Here is a 22,677-nt window from a genome sequence, read left to right on the forward strand (position 1 = left end):
TATTACACAAGAACTAAACATTGTACACATGTTAATTTTAATTTTAAAAACCACAGCCTCAGTTGCAAAGTTTACCTAGATTTACCTAGGTTTCAGTCGGGATAACCCAACCTTCTTCAGAATAAAAGTAACTACCGTTTGCCATAGTGGACATTGTTAAGCTAAAACTACAAATCCATAAATTATCATCAGACTGTAAAAACTTATCTGAAACTGCCACGGCCCCACTTCACAACCGCGATGCAGCAGCCACAAATGCTGTACTGGAACTCAGTCTGACAATAATTTATGGATTTCTAGTTTTAGCTTGACGATGTCCACTATGCACAAATGATAGTTACTTTTATTCTGAAGAAGGTTGGGTTATCCCGACTGAAACCTAGGTAAACTTTGCAACTGAGGCTGTCTGTTTTTAAAATTAAAATTTATACAGTTGCTGACAGGGCCATAAAATGTTGAAATTATATTGTACACATGTCATACATATTGCATTTTGAAGAGAAACTCTGAAAGTTTTTTACAAACATTCAATATGCGAACCATGAGTGACCCGGCAGACGGCAATACGGTAATCAAATTCTTGCCATACCCGTCCCAGCATGGCTTCGTCGACTGTGGCAGTCACTTCCCGTATTCTCTCCCGGAGATCTGCTACATCACGTTGTAGAGGCGGTACATACACCAGATCTTTAATTTGTTCCCACAGAAAACGTCACACAGAGTGAGATCTGTTGTTTTTGTCAAACTCCAACATACAGAAAATTCACTCCGCACCCGAATTCATCATGTTTGTGACTAGCACTGACTATCGCTGTGGCGGTATACAAGGGTGGAGGGGGGGTGGGGGGTGGGGTGGGGACTTTCAGGGTTTCTCTTCCAAATGACATATATATGGTTCCCGGATTTTATGTACACCCTGTATGTCCCCACAATCATTGTTAAAACTGGCTGTGACAAAGGAAACAAATAAGCAAATTTTTTGTTTGCAAAAAATATATTATCTGTCTCTGGCTGAATATTCATTAGAGTATCCTGCAAATATCTGAAGGAAATTGGCCAAGAACTTTTAGAAATTTGTAGTGATAACAATTTGCTTTTATAAATTACAAATCCATTTACATATTACAAATTAGGTATATAAAACACATGCATATTTGCATGAAACTATGTATCTTTATGTGTCTTAAAGCAATAGATGAATAACTTCATATATATAAAAACAAAGATGATGTAACTTACCAAATGAAAGCGTTGGTATGTTGATAGACACACAAACAAACACACATAAAATTCAAACTTTTGCAACCCACAGTTGCTTATCAGGAAAGAGGGAAGGAGAGGGAAAGACGAAAGGATGTGGGTTTTAAGGGAGAAGGTAAGGAGTCATTCCAATCCCGGGAGCGGAAAGACTTACCTTAGGGGGGAAAAAAGGACAGGTATAAAGTCGCGCGCGCACACACACACACACACACACACACACACACACACACACACACACACACACATATCCATCCACACATATACAGACACAAGCAGACATATGTAAAGGCAAAGAGTTTGGGCAGAGATGTCAGTCGAGGCGGAAGTACAGAGGCAAAGATGTTGTTGAGTGACAAGTGATGTACGAGGGGCGGCAACTTGAAATTAGCAGAGGTTGAGGCCTGGTGGGCAACAGGAAGAGAGGATATATTGAAGGGCAAGTTCTCGTCTCCGGAGTTCTGATAGGTTGGTGTCAGTGGGAAGTATCCCGATAACCCGGACAGTGTAACACTGTGCCAAGATGTGCTAGCTGTGCACCAAGGCATGTTTAGCCACAGGGTGATCCTCATTACCAACAAAAACTGTCTGCCTGCGTCCGTTCATGCGAATGGACAATTTGTTGCTGGTCATTCCCACATAGAAAGCTTCACAGTGTAGGCAGGTCAGTTGGTAAATCACGTGGGTGCTTTCACACGTGGCTCTATCTTTGATCGTGTATACCTTCCGGGTTACAGGACTGGAGTAGGTGGTGGTGGGAGGGTGCATGGGACAGGTTTTACACTGGGGGCAGTTACAAGGGTAGGAGGCATGTGGAATGTATTCAATGTTGTGTCAGAATCTGAAAGCAATTGGTGAAGAAAATTTCAGAGACATAAAATTCTGAACATTTTTATTTATATATGAGTAAATTGTACGTATGAGGAAACAGTCCAATTTGCCCATTTGCAAATCTCTAGTGTTTGGTTAAATTGTGCTCTGTAGTTATTATTATTTTTCTTTTTTTGGTTTTAGATGTGTTCAGCTTCAGAGGCAGTAGAAATAATGTTGGATAAGTTGATCATTACTTTATCATTGAAGGAGGGAGATGAAGTTGCAGCTCTGATAAACAACCTGGGAGGATCTTCACACATAGAAGAATGGATCATAGCTAATGAAGTAATTAATCAACTTGGTATGTAGTTTCTTTCCCTGTAGTTACAAGGAATCACTTCTAAATGTCACTGTACAAAATAATAATAATAATAATAATATCAAATTTCATGCATGATTCATTAAGGTCCCAGTTGTAGACAACAAATTGGAATCTTGTGACCTTACAATAGACAGACATGTTCAGTTACCTGTTTCTTTCATGTGCCCGTCTTCCTCACGAGAAGCCTTCAAGCTATGGGTATAATGCAATAGTTGCTATCAATTCAAACTATACAAGCATTCATGGTGGATTACCTTCACTTACTGGAATAAAACAGTATTCTAGGATATGTCACTAAAGTGATAGTTATAGCTTTATTTTCATTTAATTTTGTTCTGTATTCAAAACTGCACTTAATAACTAAGTTTTATTGTTGTGTCTGCATCCTCATACACAGGCTCAAAGAACATAAACGTGAAGCGAATTTATGTTGGTGCACTTATGACATCACTTGACATGCTTGGAATGCAAGTATGTCTTCTCCGACTTGATGCAGAAAACAAAGATAAATGGTTGAGATACTTGGACTGTGAGACAAATGCTCCAGCTTGGCCTGGTACGAAGCTCTCGTTACCATCACATTTTAAACCACAAAATAGTGAGTCTGACATTGAGGAACATATTGAGGTAAGTGTTTATTCTTTCTCCCATCGCACTGTTAAAGGAATACATGGGGTGACTTCCAAAAGTAAGTTATACGTGTCGTGCCATTTTAAAAGCTTTGCACAACAAGAGTGATGCATTATCAGAAGGGAGTTATGTTGCAGGGACAGGTCTGCTGCAGTAGGGACAACAGACACACTACAGTATGGGAGTGAAACAGTGCAGTTGCTAGTGTTGCAGTATGCAGGACAGTATGGTTCTTTTTGGCAAAACATTTAAACTGCATGTTTGCAGGGTGTATATGTGGACAAGAAAAAAGAAATTCAGGATTTCTCAGAGACTTCCAGGTTAAAAATACACTTTTCCTGGGTGAAAATACACTTTTTATCATGTGAATATGCACTATACCCTTGGTGCATGTACACTTTTTTTCCGTGTTAAGTGACAGTATATTTTCCCTCAGAGCTGTAAAACTTATCAATCAATTGAATGGTAAAGATTTTATACATCGGAATAGAACTTCCTGGCACTTTAGGAAATAAAACCCAGCAAAAAACAATGCAATTTGGAAAGATCTTTGATGTGTGGCAACACATACGCTGCATATTTTTGTATTACAAAAGTATAACTACAAATTCCACTCAATACAGCACGGTAGCTTCCAAACCACTGAAATCAAGATTGTGATGCCCTTTTTGTCAGCCAATCATAGTTCATGTCAAGTGATCTCGCTGACCAAAGACAGTACAGAGAATAGGACATGTGATGTAGTCAGCCAGCAGCAACAAAACTATTTAGTAGGGCAAATACACATTAGAGAAAGTTAATGATTTAAATTAATATATATCACTATAGCTACAAGAAACCTAAGCTTTCACACATAATATTGGTTATCGAAAATTTTTGTCTGTTTATTTTCAAGGGTGTGGTTAGGCAGGATCCTAAGAGCACAGCTTAAATTGCTGCAACTGACTATTTCTGACAAGCACGATTATTGATTTCACTGCTGTGCACCGAATATTTTGTGGGTTGCCTCACTGAATAATTTTTTTTAAAAAGAATGATTATACTTTTTCCCATTGTTATTGTGTACTTTCTAATCTATGAAAAAACTAAAATAAATGATGAAAACTAACCTTGAAGTTTGGTCTTTGCCCTTTAAGATATATCAAACACAAATGTGACAATAAAATTTTAAATAATCACATAAATGTCTGACCTTTTGGGCCTAAAATTTTTCTGTGTGGCTTGTCCTCGAAGTATTAAGTTTTGAAGAGATTCAAATGCTCTGTGATGTAAGAGATTCATCGCACAGTTTCACACATAATGTTATTCATCTTGCATAAAAGGAAATTTATTTCCAGAATTACATTTCTCAGACCACCATTCACAATATTTTCCTGAAATGTAAACATTTGAAGCTTCACACTTAGTGAAAGCAGTTTGTTGTTATGAAGTATTCAGTGTCTTGGTTCTAAAGCCTTTGATACATTTTGCTGTCGACAGATGCTTGTGTGTACAATTTGGTTTTTTGTTGTGAATGTCTCATTTTCTTTGGAACTTAAGTTTTATTTTGGTGTTAAGTAATATTCTGATGTAGCAGGCTAAATTACAATTTTTTGTTATAATATCAATTCTTACCAGACAAAATTACAAAAATTTAACTGAAAGTGAAAAGAATGAAAAATTCCCAGGATTCTAAAAAATTCCTGGGGTTTTCCTGGATGAAAAGATTCCTGGGATTTTCCTGTATTTCCGGTTGTCCTGGGGCATACAAACCCTGACAGATTCACTGTGAAATTCTGTCAGTTTATGGGCCAGATGGAATGTTGCATCCACCCATCATAGTGGAATGGTGCCAAAAAATTTGACCAAAGTTGCAGAGACATAGGTGATGTTGATCGGGAAGAAAAGCCACCAACTTTGACATAGACGACAGTGTCCAGGCAGGTGAGGAACTGATTCATAGCAATGGCAGATTTTGCAACAGGGAGTACATTCTTAAAGTTGTTCTTGAATGGGTCCATGACCGAGTAATAGATTTCTGTCAAGAAACTGAATGATTAGTAGGAGCCTGCCATAGTAATGTGTAATTTACTTTTTGAAGTCCCATCATAATATATGTAAAAATTGCTGCTGCAACATTCCAGCCACAACTAAAATCTATTACTAGCCAAGAATGAAATTTTTCCATTGATGGAAATACTTGTCTTAGCTTTTCAAACAATTCCTGTTGCTTTGCATGTTTAAGAATTGTGTAACAGTATATGACATGTATTTGAGTAAATCATATAAATATTTTTAACAATATTATGAACAGGACAGATTGAACCTCACAGTAAAGACGAAGCACTGAGTTACAGACAGGTATGATGAAAAGGCTGCTACGAATATGTTTATCAGCCAAAGCCTTTTTCAGAAAGCGAAAAACACACAGGCAAGCACACCAGACACACACACACACACACACACACACACACACACACACACACATACATGATTACTACCTCTAGCCACTCCAATGTTACCACAATTCGACTCCATAAATTTACTATAGTGGAAATTCATTGAAACAAGTATCATGATAATTACATTTTATACTTGATGTTGCCATATTTGGCAGAGATATAGATTTGACCAACTGATGTACCACACATACAGTATTAACCAGAAGATCATTTCCTATGTTCATGCAGACCAGCCTTCCTGTACCGTTCAGTACTGTACTCTGTGAGTTACATATAAGAGGCTGTGCGCAGTTTATTTGGCATACCTGATGTCTTGTGTGTACCTTGCAACAGTTCGATTCTTTCAGGCACAAAACTGAGATCGAACAATGTCCCATTCAGTTCTACTGTGCATTGCTGCAGATCAACTTTGGTCCCTCAGGATGTCCAGACCCAGAATATCATAGCTAATGCCCACAGAAGGCAGAACTTCTGCACATATTGGTAAGTTTCTACCTCCCACTTGGAAATGCAACAATATGGAGATGAGAGAATTCACACTTGTACCACCCACACCAGCTACAGTGTGTTGGCTTCAAATTCACTGTAGTCTGGCTAGCCATGGATGCCTGTGATCCTGTATCCAAAAACAACTTAGATTATCTTTATTTTATATAGCTGAATAGACATATTTCTGCCACTGATTCCTTACCAGGGTGTCCCATAGTCAAACTTATTGGGAGCATTGCACAGTAGTCGCACCGTCCCCTGTACTATTTAATGCACGCTCTGTGTTCCTGTGGACATTTTTGAACAGCGCACCCAACTTGCTTGCACTTCTGACATTGTGTTTTCATACAGAAATGTTGAATGTGTCCTGGAGCACCACACCTATAACACACAATCTCCACATTAAACACTACCCAATTCTCCTTTGGTCTAGTTACAGAAGCAATTTCAGTCAAAGATAATGCAGCTGGCTCTGCTTTGTCCAGGGTTTTCGGAAACTTCATCTGTACTTTCCATAACATTTCATTTGGTAGGCCCTGCAAAAATCCATCAAGTGCCCATTGTTGCGCTTTCTGCAAAATGGCTTTATTGGCATGATCATCATTCGTTAAGTCACAGTGTTGACATTGATTTGTCTGATGTGGACCACAAAACATTCCATTGATTCTCCCTGCTTCTGCACTACACCATTAAGTTGGTCACAATAATACCGTGAGGTATTGTTTTTCCTGTAACGATCCACTAACACTTCTTGAAAGTCTGAACGGCTGAGCATCTTGCAGTTTCTCTTTGCACATCATGTATGTGCTGCCATTTCCCACCAGTTTTAAATGAGCTACACTTAACAATTGTTCATTTTCCAGCCTAATTTCATGGTCATATGCAAATTATCTATGACAGAAATATCGTCTCCAGGTTTAGCAGGAAACATTGCCACCAATGAAGCCATACCAACACCAAGGATAGGTAAAAATACATCCAAAGACGATCCTTCCCTTATGTAACCCTTCAAATGTTTCACTTCTCTACAAAAAAACTTCATTGTCAGCTCTAACCTTAGCTACCTCATTTAGTAAATGCTGAATTGACTCCTGGGCTGTTGCTTTTACAGGAACAACTATTTTGCTCAGCACTCCCACCAAAATCATATACCGGGTGATCAAAAAGACAGTATAAATTTGAAAACTGAATAAATAACTAAGTAATGTAGATAGAGAGGTACAAATTGACACACATGCTTAGAATGATATGGGGTTTTATTAGAACCAAAAAAATACAAAAGTTCAAAAAATGTCCGACAGATGGCACTTCATCTGATCAAAATAGCAATAATTATCATAACAAAGTAAGACAAAGCAAAGATGATGATCTTTACAGGAAATGCTCAATGTCCATCATCATTCCTCAACAATGGCTGTAGTCGAGGAATAATGTTGTGAACAGCACTGTAAAGCATGTCCGGAGTTATGGTGAGGCACTGGCGTCGGATGTTGTCTTTCAGCATCCCTAGAGATGTCGGTCGATCACGATACACTTACGACTTCAGGTAACCCCAAAGCCAATAACCGCACGGACTGAGGTCTGGGGACCTGGCAGGCCAAGCATGATGAAAGTGGCGGCTGAGCACACGATCATCATCAAACGACGCGCAAGAGATCTTTCACACGTCTAGCAATATGGGGTGGAGCGCCATCCTGCATAAACATCATACGTTCCAGCAGGTGTTTATCAGTAAGGCTGGGGATGATGCGATTCTGTAACATATCAGCGTACCTCTCACCCGTCATGGTAGCAGTTACAAAACCAGAATCACGCATTTCCTTGAAGAAAAAAGGCCCGATAACGGTAGATGTGGTAAATCCAACCCATACCATGACTTTCTCGTCATGCAATGGAGTTTCCATGACAGTTCTAAGGTTTTCGGTAGCCCAAATTCTGCAGTTTGGGGCATTGACAGACCCTCGGAGCATGAAATGAGCTTTGTCGATCCACAACACTTTACTCAACCAATTGTCATCTTCCGCCATCTTTTGAAATGCCGACACCGCAAATGCCCTCCGCTTCACTAAATCGCCAGGTAACAGTTCATGATGCCGATGGGTTTTGTACGGATAGCATAGACGATCCCGCTACAATCTCCATTTCTTCCTGAACTGTCTCAGCAGCATTACACCTTGTGCTCGGTCGGCCACTACGGGGTCTATCGTCTAAACAACCCGTGGCTTCGAACTTCGAAATCATTCTCGCCACAGCTGCATTTGTCAACGGACCTTTACCCGTTCGAATCCTCTTCCTATGGCAATAGGATTGTAACACTGAACTAGCACATTCCCCATTCTGATAATACAGCTTCACTAAAAGCGCCTTTTCAGGTAACATCAACGTGCTGCGACTGCTGGCGGATCTGATTCTCTCTCTCATTACAGCTCCTTTTATACACGATTGTCATGTGCAGTCACTGACATTTTGCTGTCCAGTGCCATCTCTGTCAGACATTTTGTGAACTTTGTCTTTTTTTTTTTTACCTCTCTGTCTACATTATTCTGTGGTTTATAAAGTTTTCAAATTTATACTGACTTTTTGATCACCCGGTACTTTAAATGCATTACTCTACACTAATGGTGTAATTTCCATGGGAAGAAAAATTGCAAACTTTTGCTGACCAGTGGGCCAAAGTTACTTGCAAAGGGCCAAAGTAACCTCAACTTACAGCAACTCAACTTCATGAAACATCTTGTAGAATCTATTTAGGGAGTTAAGGAATTTTGACCACTACTTACAGTATATTTATTCCCTTATGAAGTTTGTTGTAAATAATCCACTATGGTTTAGAAGGAACAATGGTGTACATAATTATGATACCAGAAGAAAAAAATGACATCCATTATACCACATTAAGGTTGTCTTAACCAACTGAAAAAGTTGCTCTTTAATAACTCCACCTATTCCATAGAAGAAAGGTGATTGGTAGGAATTATTAACTCACAATAGTGCTAAAAAAACTGTAGCCATAATTATGTATGAGCATGTAGTGTGAATGCAAAATGACTCCTTCCACATCATTACAATTAATCATAAAAATGATACATGTAACATGAAACTACGTAACTGACAAACCTGTGCTGTCAAACTGGTTCTGAAATTCTTTGGTTTTCTGAATGATTTGTAAAAGCAACTTACTTGACCTTGTAGCATTTGTTGTCTCTCTCTTCCCCCTCCCCCAGTACGACATAAATTGTTAGGCAAACAAACTTGTCTGACGCCATGATCCATTGCCCAAAATCATCAAGGATAAACTTTTTTTGCAAAAATTATTTAAAAAGTAATATAATTGGTAATTATATTCTGATATTAGCACTGATAAGATGTAATAGTAGTATATTTCTTGATCTATCTGCTTAACTCCCACTAACTTTACACATTTAATTACCACAATAATGCGTAATTGGTTATCATTAACAGTTACAGGAAAAAGGTTTGATTCTTGGTGATGAGGAAACTTCAATATTCAAAGAGTGCCTGGCTGCTGCTTCAAATGCTATTATCACAGCAGAAAAACATTTAAATGAACTAGATAGCGGATGTGGTGATGGAGATTGTGGATCTACTTTGCGAAGATTGGCAGAAGGTGTGGTAACAAATATAACAGGTGTAATTGAATAATTGTTTCATGCTCATTATCAGCATTTCAAAGTGTATGTGTAAGTGATATCCATTCAAAATGGTAAAAAAAATCAATATACTGTATGCCTGCAAGTAAATGAGTAATGTTGAAATAGTGGTACCCTTAGCTGAGATACTAGATTTGTATTTGGGAGAAGCAGAGTTCAAACCCATATGCAGAGGTCCTGATTTGAATGTTATGTGATTTATGTAAATTACTTCATGTGAATGCAGCATCGGTTTCTCCAAAAAGGCCATGGCTGATTTACTCCTTCGTTCATGCCTAAGTGAGCTAGCATGCCACTTCTAAGAATCCCATTGTCAATAAGACATTGAGCCCCCATCTTACTTTCAAGTAATTTGTGGTGGCATGTAACTCTTGGTCATTTATGGTCTCTGTCCAAAAGAAATTTATGTCTTGTGAGCGAGATATAAAACAATGTAGCAAATGATATTTTGTACATAACAGAACATAAATTTGTTTTTCAAACATGTTTCTTCATTCTCTTCTTCAGATTAAGAGAACAGGGAAACAATGTTTTCTGTGTAATCATCAAACAGGCTATGCAGCATCACTTACTTTCTGCTAGTGTGTTGGGGGTGGGGGGAGGGGGCACTAAAGAAGAGATAAACAAGAAAAGAAAAAGAACAGATTAGTGACTGTCAGCTGAACAGCATGAGAAGAATATCATCAACAGGTGCTTCATAATTTGTATTTGTTCAGAAGAAATAGTCTCTGGGCACTCAAGAATCTCTGTAACAGGATAATATAGTGGTTTGGCAGCAACCACATTATTCATATAGCTATATACAGGGCTATTACAAATGATTGAAGCGATTTCATAAATTCACTGTAGCTCCATTCATTGACATATGGTCACGACACACTACAGATACGTAGAAAAACTCATAAAGTTTTGTTCGGCTGAAGCTGCACTTCAGGTTTCTGCCACCAGAGCACTCGAGAGCGCAGTGAGACAAAACGGCGACAGGACCCGAGAAAGCGTATGTCGTACTTGAAATGCACTCACATCAGTCAGTCATAACAGTGCAACGACACTTCAGGACTAAGTTCAACAAAGATCCACCAACTGCTAACTCCATTTGATGATGGTATGCGCAGTTTAAAGCTTCTGGATGCCTCTGTAAGGGGAAATCAACGGGTCGGCCTGCAGTGAGCGAAGAAACGGTTGAACGCGTGCGGGCAAGTTTCACGCGTAGCCCGCGGAAGTCGACGAATAAAGCAAGCAGGGAGCTAAACGTACCACAGCCGACGGTTTGGAAAATCTTACGGAAAAGGCTAAAGCAGAAACCTTACCGTTTACAGTTGCTACAAGCCCTGACACCCGATGACAAAGTCAAACGCTTTGAATTTTCGGCGCGGTTGCAACAGCTCATGGAAGAGGATGCATTCAGTGCGAAACTTGTTTTCAGTAATGAAGCAACATTTTTTCTTAATGGTGAAGTGAACAGACACAATGTGCGAATCTGGGCGGTAGAGAATCCTTACGCATTCGTGCAGCAAATTCGCAATTCACCAAAAGTTAACATGTTTTGTGCAATCTCACGGTTTAAAGTTTACGGCCCCTTTTTCTTCTGCGAAAAAAATGTTACAGGACACGTGTATCTGGACATGCTGGAAAATTGGCTCATGCCACAACTGGAGACCGACAGCGCTGACTTCATCTTTCAACAGGATGGTGCTCCACCGCACTTCCATCATGATGTTCGGCATTTCTTAAACAGGAGATTGGAAAACCGATGGATCGGTCGTGGTGGAGATCATGATCAGCTATTCATGTCAAGGCCTCCACACTCTTCCGACTTAACCCCATGCGATTTCTTTCTGTGGGGTTATGTGAAAGATTCAGTGTATAAATCTCCTCTACCAGGAAACGTGCCAGAACTGCGAGCTCGCATCAACGATGTTTTCGAACTCATTGATGGGGACATGCTGCGCCGAGTGTGGGAGGAACTTGATTATCGGCTTGATGTCTGCCGAATCACTAAAGGGGCACATATTGAACATTTGTGAATGCCTAAAAAAACTTTTTGAGTTTTTGTATGTGTGTGCAAATCATTGTGAAAATATCTCAAATAATAAAGTTATTGGAGAGCTGTGAAATCACTTCAATCATTTGTAATAACGCTGTATATTATCATTGATATTAATACTCATGCAGTGCTGTTAGTGTTACTCTTATTTGGCACACGTGCAGTGAGAGTTGGTGTGTAAAGGAGAAATGTTGGAAATTCACTGTAGAAAGTGCTGCTAACTTGCTTGCTTGTCAGAACCAGGGGGCAGAATGTCATGCGAAAAGGTTGAAATTTGTGCATAGAAGTGCTTGTTTACATGTATTTTGCATGCATGTCCTGTAATAGTTGATATGATTTGATTTTTTATTTGGTCCTGTTGATTGCATATCAAACAAAGGGTGTACTAGTAATAGTCAAGTGAAATAATACAAAATTATGTGAGCATTTTATGTATGATACAAATACTTATTTTCCATGAATGATTGATTGCAGATAATATTAAAACCTGCATTTTACTGGTGTATGTTCAAGTGAATACTTAAAATAGCAGAATGAATGGAAGTACACATTTTTATCACAGTGCCACAAATAAATAATGACATTTACATTTTGTCATTGTGATTTAAATTAAAATACAAAACGTCTATCTTCATCACATAGGTAGTCCAAGTGAATACTTAATAGTGTAGAATAAATGGTAGTACACATTTTAAATTATGATATAAATAAATTTACATTTTAATCACTATAATTTATGTTGAAAGTATACAATTCTGTCTTCATGACATCAGTAAAGATTTTATTTCCTGTATTTTTACTCAAAAGGATACCTTATTACTCCAGGAATCCACTCATTTTATAATAAGATTGTTCTCAGAGCAATGTTTCTAGTTTCCTTTCGAATACCTGCATGTTACCAATTTCCTCTTTTATACTGACGGGAAGCTTGTTATATACATTTATTCCTGACTCAGTTACTCTCTTATGGACTTTTGTCAGAGTTGCAGAGCATTGGTGGGAATTTTTCCACGTGCGAAAAATATATCTAAAAACAAAGATGATGTAACTTACCAAACGAAAGTGTTGGTATGTTGATAGACACACAAACAAACACACACACAAAATTCAAACTTTCACAACCCATGGTTGCTTTATCAGGAAAGAGGGAAGGAGAGGGAAAGATGAAAGGATGTGGGTTTTAGGGGAGAGGGTAAGGAGTCGTTCCAATGCCGGGAGCGGAAAGACTCACCTTAGGGGGAAAAAAGGATAGGTATACACTCGTGCACACACACACACACACACACACACACACACACACACACACCCATCCGCACATATACAGACACAAGCAGACACATGTAAAGGCAAAGAGTTTGGGCAGAAATGTCAGTCGAGGTCACCCTCCCACCACCACCTACTCCAGCCCTGTAACCCGGAAGGTGTACATGATCAAAGGCAGAGCCACATGTGAAAGCACCCACGTGATTTACCAACTGACCTGCCAACACTGTGAAGCTTTCTATGTGGGAATGACCAGCAACAAATTGTCCATTCGCATGAACGGACGCAGGCAGACAGTATTTGTTGGTAATGAGGAGCACCCTGTGACTAAACATGCCTTGGTGCACAGCCAGCACATCTTGGCACAGTGTTACACCGTCCGGGTTATCTGGATACTTCCCACTGACACCAACCTATCAGAACTCCGGAGACGGGAACTTGCCCTTCAATATATCATCTCTTCCCGTTGCCCACCAGGCCTCAACCTCTGCTAATTTCAAGTTGCTGCCCCTCGTACATCACTTGTCACTCAACAACATCTTTGCCTCTGTACTTCTGCCTTGACTGACATCTCTGCCCAAACTCTTTGCCTTAACATACGTCTCCTTGTGTCTGTCTCTGTGCGGATGGATATGTGTGTGTGTGTGCGCGCGAGTGTATACCTGTCCCTTTTTCCCCCTAAGGTAAGTCTTTCCGCTCCCGGGATTGGAATGACTCCTTACCCTCTCCCTTAAAACCCACATCCTTTCGTCTTTCCCTCTCTTTCCCTCTTTACTGATGAAGCAACCGTGGGTTGCGAAAGCTTGAAACTTGTGTGTGTGTGTGTGTGTTTTTTTATTGTGTCTATCTACCAGCGCTTTCTTGTTTGGTAAGTCACAGCATCTTTTTTTAATATATTTTTCCCATGTGGAATGTTTCTTTCATACAAGTAAATGTCCTAAGAGTCTTAAAGAGACCTCTGCAGGATGTTCTCTTCGACCCCACAGTGGAAACGGTTCACAGAATGTAAAAGGTTAAACAAAGTTGTGCATGATACAAGTTCTCATCTGTGTACATCTGCCATGCTGCATGGACAGAAGCAGTGACATAATCATGAACAGCGGATCAATAAACTGGAATCAGTAGTTGTGAAAGTGATTCAAATCGATATGTAAAAAGCAAAGTGTAAACAATACAGCCCTGTGAGGTATTTACTTGTGAATATACTTAAGTTTCATTGCAGCTGTGCCACATTAATTGGTAGTATAACATCCATTAATTCCCTTCATATTGAACCTTGTACTGAGTGAATATCCCAACATGGTTGAAGTCACGGTGTTACGGTGGAAGAAGCAGTCTTGTGCTGAATTTGGCAGGAAGATATGGAAGGCACGCAGTTGTAAAACATAAACTCTCTTCCCATGCAGTAGTACAGGTGCTATGTTCCAGCTGGGCCACTTACGAACTACCATCTGGTGGCGTCTGGTACATATGTCACAAATGAATGAAAAATACATTTCCATATTTTTTGTGAATACTTTTCTTGGAAATCCTTGATTCAAACGTGGTTTGTCAGGCGTAAAACCATTATAAAAAGTCACCAAAACAAATTTTGAAGGCAGACAATATCAACAGCATCACAGTAGGACTGTCTAGTTCACTGAGTGCTCCCTCTCATGGTTGCTCGCTAGGTGTAATGCCATGACCAGAACAGTCATCTACTACCCTTTGGTGAGTGCACAGGGTTGTGTATGAAGGCCCCTCGAAGATTTCATGTAAAGCAGTCAGCTGTGCCTGAAGTCAATGAAGAGGCCCTATATTATCCTGTGCTGTAGCATGTTGATTTTGATTATGCATTTGGTGGTGTACTCTTGTAATTTATACAATCAAGTACATTAAGGAAAATTTGATTCTAGATATGTGTAAAAGGCTAATGTCATATATTGTAGGTTATATGTTTGTTACTATTTTATTTTTGTATACTGATCTGAGGACAGTTCTTTTGGCACCTGTACCAGTCATTTTAAAAATGAAAGCAATTTAGACATAGAATAAAATGTATTGTACAACAAGTGATTGCAGACTTCCTCTGAAGACAATATGACAGTTTTTGCTGTAATCAACTAGCAACAAAGTTTTGAACAATTTGTTTTGTTTGAGCATATAAAGGTGAATCTCGGCCATTGCTTGCATCTCTTTCTTTATTTGTAATTATTGCAATTATTTTGTTTTCCCGCTCCCTATGAAACTTGAAATATGGAGCTGCTGATACATTTTAAGAGTGTATTAATGGCATGAACCTAAGTACACTAAAAGTAATATTATTAAACAGGTATCCTTGAAGAAATAGAGAAGTCATCCCTCAGTTGTACAGGAAAGGTATTTCTGCAGTTAGCAAATGTTGCAGAAAGCCGCATGGGAGGCACATCAGGAGCTGTGTATAGTCTAATGTTCATCAGTGCTGGAGCAAAACTTGAAGACAGTTGTCTGAATCATTTCACGGCATTTGAAGAGGCTTGGAAATGTGCTCTCGAAGGTGTTATGAAGTACAGTACAGCCCGTGAAGGTGACAGAACAATGGTATTTATACCTTAACTAAAAACTGTAGATTGCTTTTAGTTACTGAGACACAACATAAATTGTTATTTTATGAAGTTATGTTATTTTTCTAGCAAATTATGAGAAAAGTTGCTAGTCATTACTGAGACAAAATATCAATACTATCAATGAGACTACCCTAACCTTCAGACGACAAGACCTACATGTGTAAATAAGCTCTTATAGCACAAGCATTCTTAACGGTTGTGTTATAATATGTCTTGTTGCAAAATAGCTACAAAATGAATGAGGGAGAAAATGTCTCATTGAAGAGATAAACATTATGAAAAAATTAAATGCGGTAGAATAAATTAATTGGTATTTTGTATAAAAATACATATATACTGTTAATGTATGAAAATTACTAGAGGACATTGCAGCTGGCTTTATCTTCCTTGGAATTTGTCCTTGTATTTCCATTCTCATGGGATGTTTCAAATGCCAAAAATTCAGCAAAACCATAATGTTGTGAAAAGATCAAGCAACCTGTGATACATCTTTTTATGAACTGGGTGAAGAATGTTCCATTCTACCTGCATACAGCAATTGCTCTGGCATGCATCATGTTCAGAAATTAAAGTTAGATAACACAGTGTATGCCCTGAAGCAAAAAACCACTGTCAGAGCCCCCCCCCCCCTCCCTCCCTCCCTCTACCTTCTACAGATATTCACTTCTACCCTTCCACAGACATTCACTTCAGCAATGAAACAGCCTATTCTGAAGTTCCTTATTAACACTCTTGACAATGACCATCACAGATAACACAGACAAGTGCAAGTGAAGAATGGAATCATCACCAAAACCTGCAGATGTACGAAAAGGGAAAACAGTAATATCATTCAGTGCTAAATCTTCAATGTCACCACCAAAAGATACACATAAAAGTGCCAATGCCATCAAACCATACACCATTACTAGCAGAGACAGGTAAATTGCTAGAGGACATAGCTAACAAAGATAAGGGGTGTTAAATCTGTCTCAGGGATCTAGAAAGGCACTCCCCCCACCTTGCATTCAGAGTCACCACATCTTGACACAACATACGGATAAGGAGACAGTTAAAATCTCATTGATAAAATAATTAAGTCAGTTCAGGATTCAAATGGAGAAATTGAGTCTCTTGGCACAGGTAGGCACTTGCATCCTGACTTCCAAGTGACTCATTTCAAAGACACTGCACCACTCTTCTAAGGGTAAAAAGGCCACCACAAAACAGAGCACTTCAGTGAAGAGAGATCTGTATCAGTTGGACTCCTTCTTTGAAAGGACTTTAATGTTCATGACATGCACTTCAACTCTATTAATAGGTAGCTTCCTGCTACTGATCTATCAGTATGCTCTCCCACCATCACAATAACTGGCCCTTGTCAACAATTTGCTCTCTAGTGACACTTCCCATTTTGGATACAACTGGCAGAATGAGAAGTGCCTGATAAAAACCTGCCTAAATTAGCGACCTGTGAGATGAACAGGATATTGGACAATTTCTTGATGCAAGGGAAGAAAAGCTGTTTTAGTTCCTCACCTCAAATCTGGCAAGGACCAAATATGCCTGACTAACTATTACAATGTTCTGTTGATTACATGTACAGTGAAGGTCTGGGAATAGATGGTCAACCACTGCCTCATCTGAATCACAGGATACAGACAGATCCTTAGTCACTTTCAGTGTGGATTCAAAAAGATATAATATCCTATCTTACAGGATTTATCCTCACAGGTGGCTTTTGGGGATGTCTCCTTTTCATGCATTCTTTTTCCCCCTTATTTTATTGTAAATATTGAGTTGGTGATGTCCTATACAAGCATTTTATATAAGAAAATGGTGTGTCTCAGACAGAATTTCAAGAGTAACTCAGTTTTTAAGCTACTAAGAATATAACGTTCACAGCAAAGAGCCCCCTACAGTACTTCTTAATTGTGGATGGTTTTTCAGTTGCATGATCTTCCTCAATTAAGAGGGCAGAGAAATTTGTGTAAAATAAAGGTTTTAAATTTTCTACAGCACAGTCTGTATGTGTTCCTTCTACTGATTACGGCACCGGAGCTCACAAGACATCAACAACAAGCTGAAGATAACAGTTCATTACATATTCAGGTGATTTCCCCAAACATTTAACTGGTAGTCAGCAACAAAATGCTACAGAAGGATATGATTCAAATGGACGTGGGGGACAATCCAGTGAAATTAATACAAATGTGTGTCCACTGTAATGAATACAAATGTGTGCAGTGACTTAATACAGTATGTACAAATAACAGCTCAAGAAAACAAAAACACACTGTTACAGTGACATACGCTCAAAATGTAAATAGCAAACAAAGTAAAGAGACTGAAACACATCAGTGTTATGATCTAAATAGTCCTAACAATCTTGCAGATTCCACAGATGAAAAATCTGCAAAAATGCAGAGCCATCTTTTAAAGAATTGTACAGCAAAAGGAGAAGAAACAAACACTTTGGCAATGAAACAAAAGCTTTTTTGAGAGCTGAAGGGAATAATATTTTGAGACTGTGGCTGAATAACACAAGTATGCATACAAAAGTCCACTACTAAGCATTAAACAGAATGTAGGACCCCTACCACAGAATTCTGTTACATCTGGAAATTCCAAATCTAAAAGCAGGATTAAAACAATTTTGTGTACGAGAGAAAAACAGGGAATATTGTATTGTGAAAAAAGTGCATGCCTATGCCTGAACTGAGTCAAAAGTGGCAATCTCCTGTAAATGTCATTAGCTTTCTGCAAAAGATCTTCCTAAGCATAACAACTTTAAAACTGAAAAGCTTGAAACAAAGGGGCTTGATAACAGTTTAAAAGTTAGTGTTGACTTTGGGGCAAGAGGTAAAGTAATGAATAACACTATATGGGCCAAAAATATTGTGATAAAGCAATTTTTTTCAGAGAACAGACAATATTCCTGTGACACACATGCACAAAGAGCAACTAATTTTAAAAGGATCAAGTACTCCACAGAATATCACACTCATAGTTATAAGCAGTGCCGATGTATAATGTCTTAGAAGTAAACTTGAATTGTTTACAGAAGAAGAGAAGTCACATGTGATGCATCTGTATGAACACTGGTTGTTAGACATGTAGCTAAGTACTAGAACTGTTACTGAATACCTAAATTTGCTAAGGCAATTGTACAGAATGACTTTATTAGTGTATCTACATATACCAACAGAAAATGCAGTGTTAAAGAAATTGACTTACAGAGCTTCTCTGTAGACCTAGATATAGAGTTGGCTGCTTAAGAGTATTTGGATTTTAATGTAATTGTTGTCTTGATATACCATTCTCCAAATGGCAACTTTGAAAATTTCCTCACCAAAATGGAATCTTGTATTTAATGTATTTGAAATAAAAAATTGCATTGTGTGGTGATTTCAGTATACACTTTGGTAAAGAGAGCACTAAGGACAGAGAATTTATGAACCTAGTAACCAGCTATGGACTACTCGTAGCAAAGCATTTACCAACCAAAGGTGATGCCTGCTTTGACACTGTGATCACAAATCTAAATAACTGGGACTATGAGATAACTGTCGAGCTAATAATCAACCAACTGTTTCCTGGCATTCTAATTATGTATTCACAAGGAGGGTCGTACATAAGGATACACGAGTGCTTTCCAAACAGAACTACCTGCAGTACAGCGGCAGCCTGGCTTACACGAAATGCAGCATTGATGCATTTAAAGAGATCTCCAGACCATCAAAACAAAACTTGACTGTATCTATTCACACAAGACCACAAAATGACCTCCAAATGTGTCACAACATAGACAAAATATATGAAAAAAGTATACAAGTGAACTGAAAAAATTAAAATACACTGTACAGCCATTACATGCTCACTTCAAAACCACAGCACATCCCAGCACAAGGGAAATGTTTTACAGTAAATATTAACAAACAAAAAGACTGTATAGAAAGGATGCAGGGGAAAAAAATAAAAAATAAAACAGTAGTGAATTCATTGAACTAGAGCAACGCAGTCTGGGCCCTGATCAATAAAGGCAGGAAAAAACCTACCTCTTCCTTAAGCTTGTCTAGTCCAGATGACTTCAACAACTTTTTTATTGACATCATGGAAAACAATAGAAGTGCAATCCTAGACTTGAATATAGAGCCTGCAGTGGCTAAGAAATGACAGAAGGTGCACCATGATGAACTGGAGGGAATTACAAAACAATTAAATAATAAAGATTGTAAAATCTTATTCTAAGCCTTCTGGATATACATGGGATATCCACACATGTCCTCAAGAAAATTATCTATGAAACTACTGAACAATTAACTATGGTAATTAAGACATTTCTCGCTTATGGTATATTTCTGGAATTTCTGAAACTTGCACCCATACAGTGTCAGTTTATAAAAAGGTTAACCCAGGCATGGTAGCAAGCTTTAGACCAATCTCAATAATTCCAATCTTTGCTGCAATGAAAGACAGTCTCTAATTACTTCAAAAACAACGAGCTCTTCTCAGATGCACAGCATGGTTTCAGCAAGGAAAAATTTACAATAGCAGCAGCACTAGATCTGGTTGCTAAGATAAATCACAGTTTTGAAGAAAAAGAACTTGTAGCACTGACACTTTATGACCTCAGTAAGAAGTGATAAGCTCAGGCAGATTTTATCAGTGCAAGGAGCACTATCATGTGACCAGAAGCTGAAATATGGTGTGCCACAGCAATCAATAATGCCCCCCCCCCCCAGGTCATAGTAAAGTAAATGATTTTTAGTTTTCGGGGGCAGTTTCTGCAATTTGTAGATGTTACAACTTTGAACATGAAAGGCATCATCAATTCTAGCAAGGCCAAAGAAGCAGCAGATGCTTTGTCTGAGATGACAAAAGGAATGGTTTTTTATAAACAAAATGAAAATCAGTGAAGAAAAAATTAAAAAAATTGGCATGTAGCCTCAGTGACAAAGGATACCCAAACTATGTAGGGACTGTGAAATTCTGGGGTTCATGGTGGACAGCAGACTCACATTGCAAGAACACACTGCACACGTGTGCCACAAGTCCTATATATCCTAAGGAAACTGAAACATGAAAACTGGGCAATATCTGCCAATAGTATATTATTCATTGTTTCATAGCCACATCATCTATGGTCCGTTATTGTGTGGTCATTCTACAGGTTGCAAGAAAGTGCTATAACTTAAAAGAAAGAAAAAAAAAAAAAGAAAGGACCATAACATTGAGTAGGAGACAGGAGCACTGCAGGCCATTATTTATAAATTTGGAAATAATGACTGTTTATAGTCATTATATATTTTTGTGCCCCTCCTTCCAGATAAGAAAAACTTATATTCCTTCAGAAATAGGCAAGAGATATGTGACCACAACATCCAAACAAAGAGACCATAAACATACCAACCTATTCACTGTCCAATACAAGAGACATTTTTCTGATTACTGTCCTGAGAATGTTCAAATCACTGCCCATGGAAGTGCAGTCCTCCCGCTGAACATGTTCCAGAAAACAATTTCAAGAAGTATGTCCATTAAACTTCGTCTAGACTATGAACAAAGTGAATAAATTCAATGAACTTTCTCCAAAACTACTAAATCTGTCAGAGAACAAAAATGTCAATGGCAGGTGAAATGTATCTATAGTAAAATTCTTCATCTGTTCAAATTTTTTTGTAAAGTTATGTATTATTTGTATTGTAATATAACAATCTTGTAATTTTTGACACAGTGTATCATGCCATGTTGGTCAACAACACATGGCTGGTAGTAAAACTGGTAATAGCCTTTAATTATCTGGAACCTAGAATGAGACATACCATTTTCCTTTTACAGACTCATTCAAGTTTCTGGGCCTCATTTTCAATAACAAGCATGCCTGGCTGCCACATCTGAGGAATCTGAAACACAATTTTCAACGTTTTTATGTGCATAAATCATAACGTATTGGGAGCAGACCAATCTCCACCACCAGCACCAGTATTATACAGATTTTGTTTGTTACTGTCTGATACATGGACATTGTACCTAAAGACACTAGTTGCTAAGACACCATGAGGGAATCAGATTGCAACAGGGGCTTTAGGAGCAGTGCAATGAGCAGTCACTGCACAGTTTGAATTAAGTGACAAATCCTTATGGTGCGCCAGGCCTACAAAATTTAGAGTATTACACAGTCACTGACACACTTGCCATTGCATGTGCTTCAATGGAACGAGACTTTAACAGTCCACTGAACAGAAATCAATACCTAAAACATGATTGGACAATTTAAACAACATTGTCATTTTAAGTGCACCGAGTACCCGATTAGCATTGCTTTCTATTTTTTTATGCACGGGGGTCCACAGCAATAATGAAATTGTTAAATGAAACGTTTTTTTGCTGTAAAGGCTGAATTTTATTTAAGAAAAATTTATATTCCATGTTCGGGCAATTTCAGTGTCACTGTCATTTTCAAATGCACCATTAATCAGACCCCAAATACACCTGAGTAGCATACAACCACCAAAACATAACTTTAATTTCAGTAATGCTGATTATTCATTTTCATTATTGTTATTATTATTATTATTGTTAGTAGTACTAGTAGTAGTAGTAGTAGTAGTAGTAGTAATAGCTGCAGCAGCAGTATGACAGCACTACCGAAAAAAACAATTTTCTATCGGCATTTGACAGAACATGATAATAATATTAAACAGGAAACACTAGGAAAGTGTTTTTCCTATTTAATATTAAAACATTCATGTAATGAATTCCTAATTTCAAGTCTTTTCTACCTATTGTGACTACTTTAAACAAAATGATATGTAAATCATTAAAATATGGAGGAAATGACTGAGACGATAACATATGAATCCTCCATGCAGATGGACATTGCCCAGAGCGTGTTCACACTCAACAAATTGACATGCAAGAGTTTTCAGCAGTTAGTAAGCCTAACTGAGTTGCAAATTCTAACAGAAAGAAGAAGGTTCTGCTGCTAGGAAGTTCGCTGGTAAATGTATGGGCCAGCAGGTGCAGGAAGTGTTGGGAAGTGAGTACGAGGTCACCAGCATTGTGAAGCCTAGTGCAGGGTTGGCTCAAGTGACTGACAGCATAGGGGAGTTATTTA

General features: G+C 38.4%; 1 protein-coding gene across 2 annotated transcripts in view; it reads left to right on the forward strand.

Annotated features, from left to right (window-relative positions):
- Window positions 1–22,677, forward strand: part of LOC126457005 (triokinase/FMN cyclase-like) — a 165,880-nt gene that overhangs the window by 127,763 nt on the left and 15,440 nt on the right. For both annotated transcript variants that reach the window (XM_050092973.1, XM_050092972.1), the window contains exons 9-12: window positions 2,272–2,431; window positions 2,850–3,079; window positions 9,475–9,640; window positions 15,305–15,552. In XM_050092973.1, the coding sequence (XP_049948930.1) occupies window positions 2,272–2,431; window positions 2,850–3,079; window positions 9,475–9,640; window positions 15,305–15,552 (804 nt within the window). The remainder of the gene's footprint in view (window positions 1–2,271; window positions 2,432–2,849; window positions 3,080–9,474; window positions 9,641–15,304; window positions 15,553–22,677) is intronic.

Source organism: Schistocerca serialis, chromosome 2 (genome assembly GCF_023864345.2).
Source record: "Schistocerca serialis cubense isolate TAMUIC-IGC-003099 chromosome 2, iqSchSeri2.2, whole genome shotgun sequence".
In the NCBI taxonomy this organism is placed as follows: Eukaryota; Metazoa; Arthropoda; class Insecta; order Orthoptera; family Acrididae; genus Schistocerca; species Schistocerca serialis.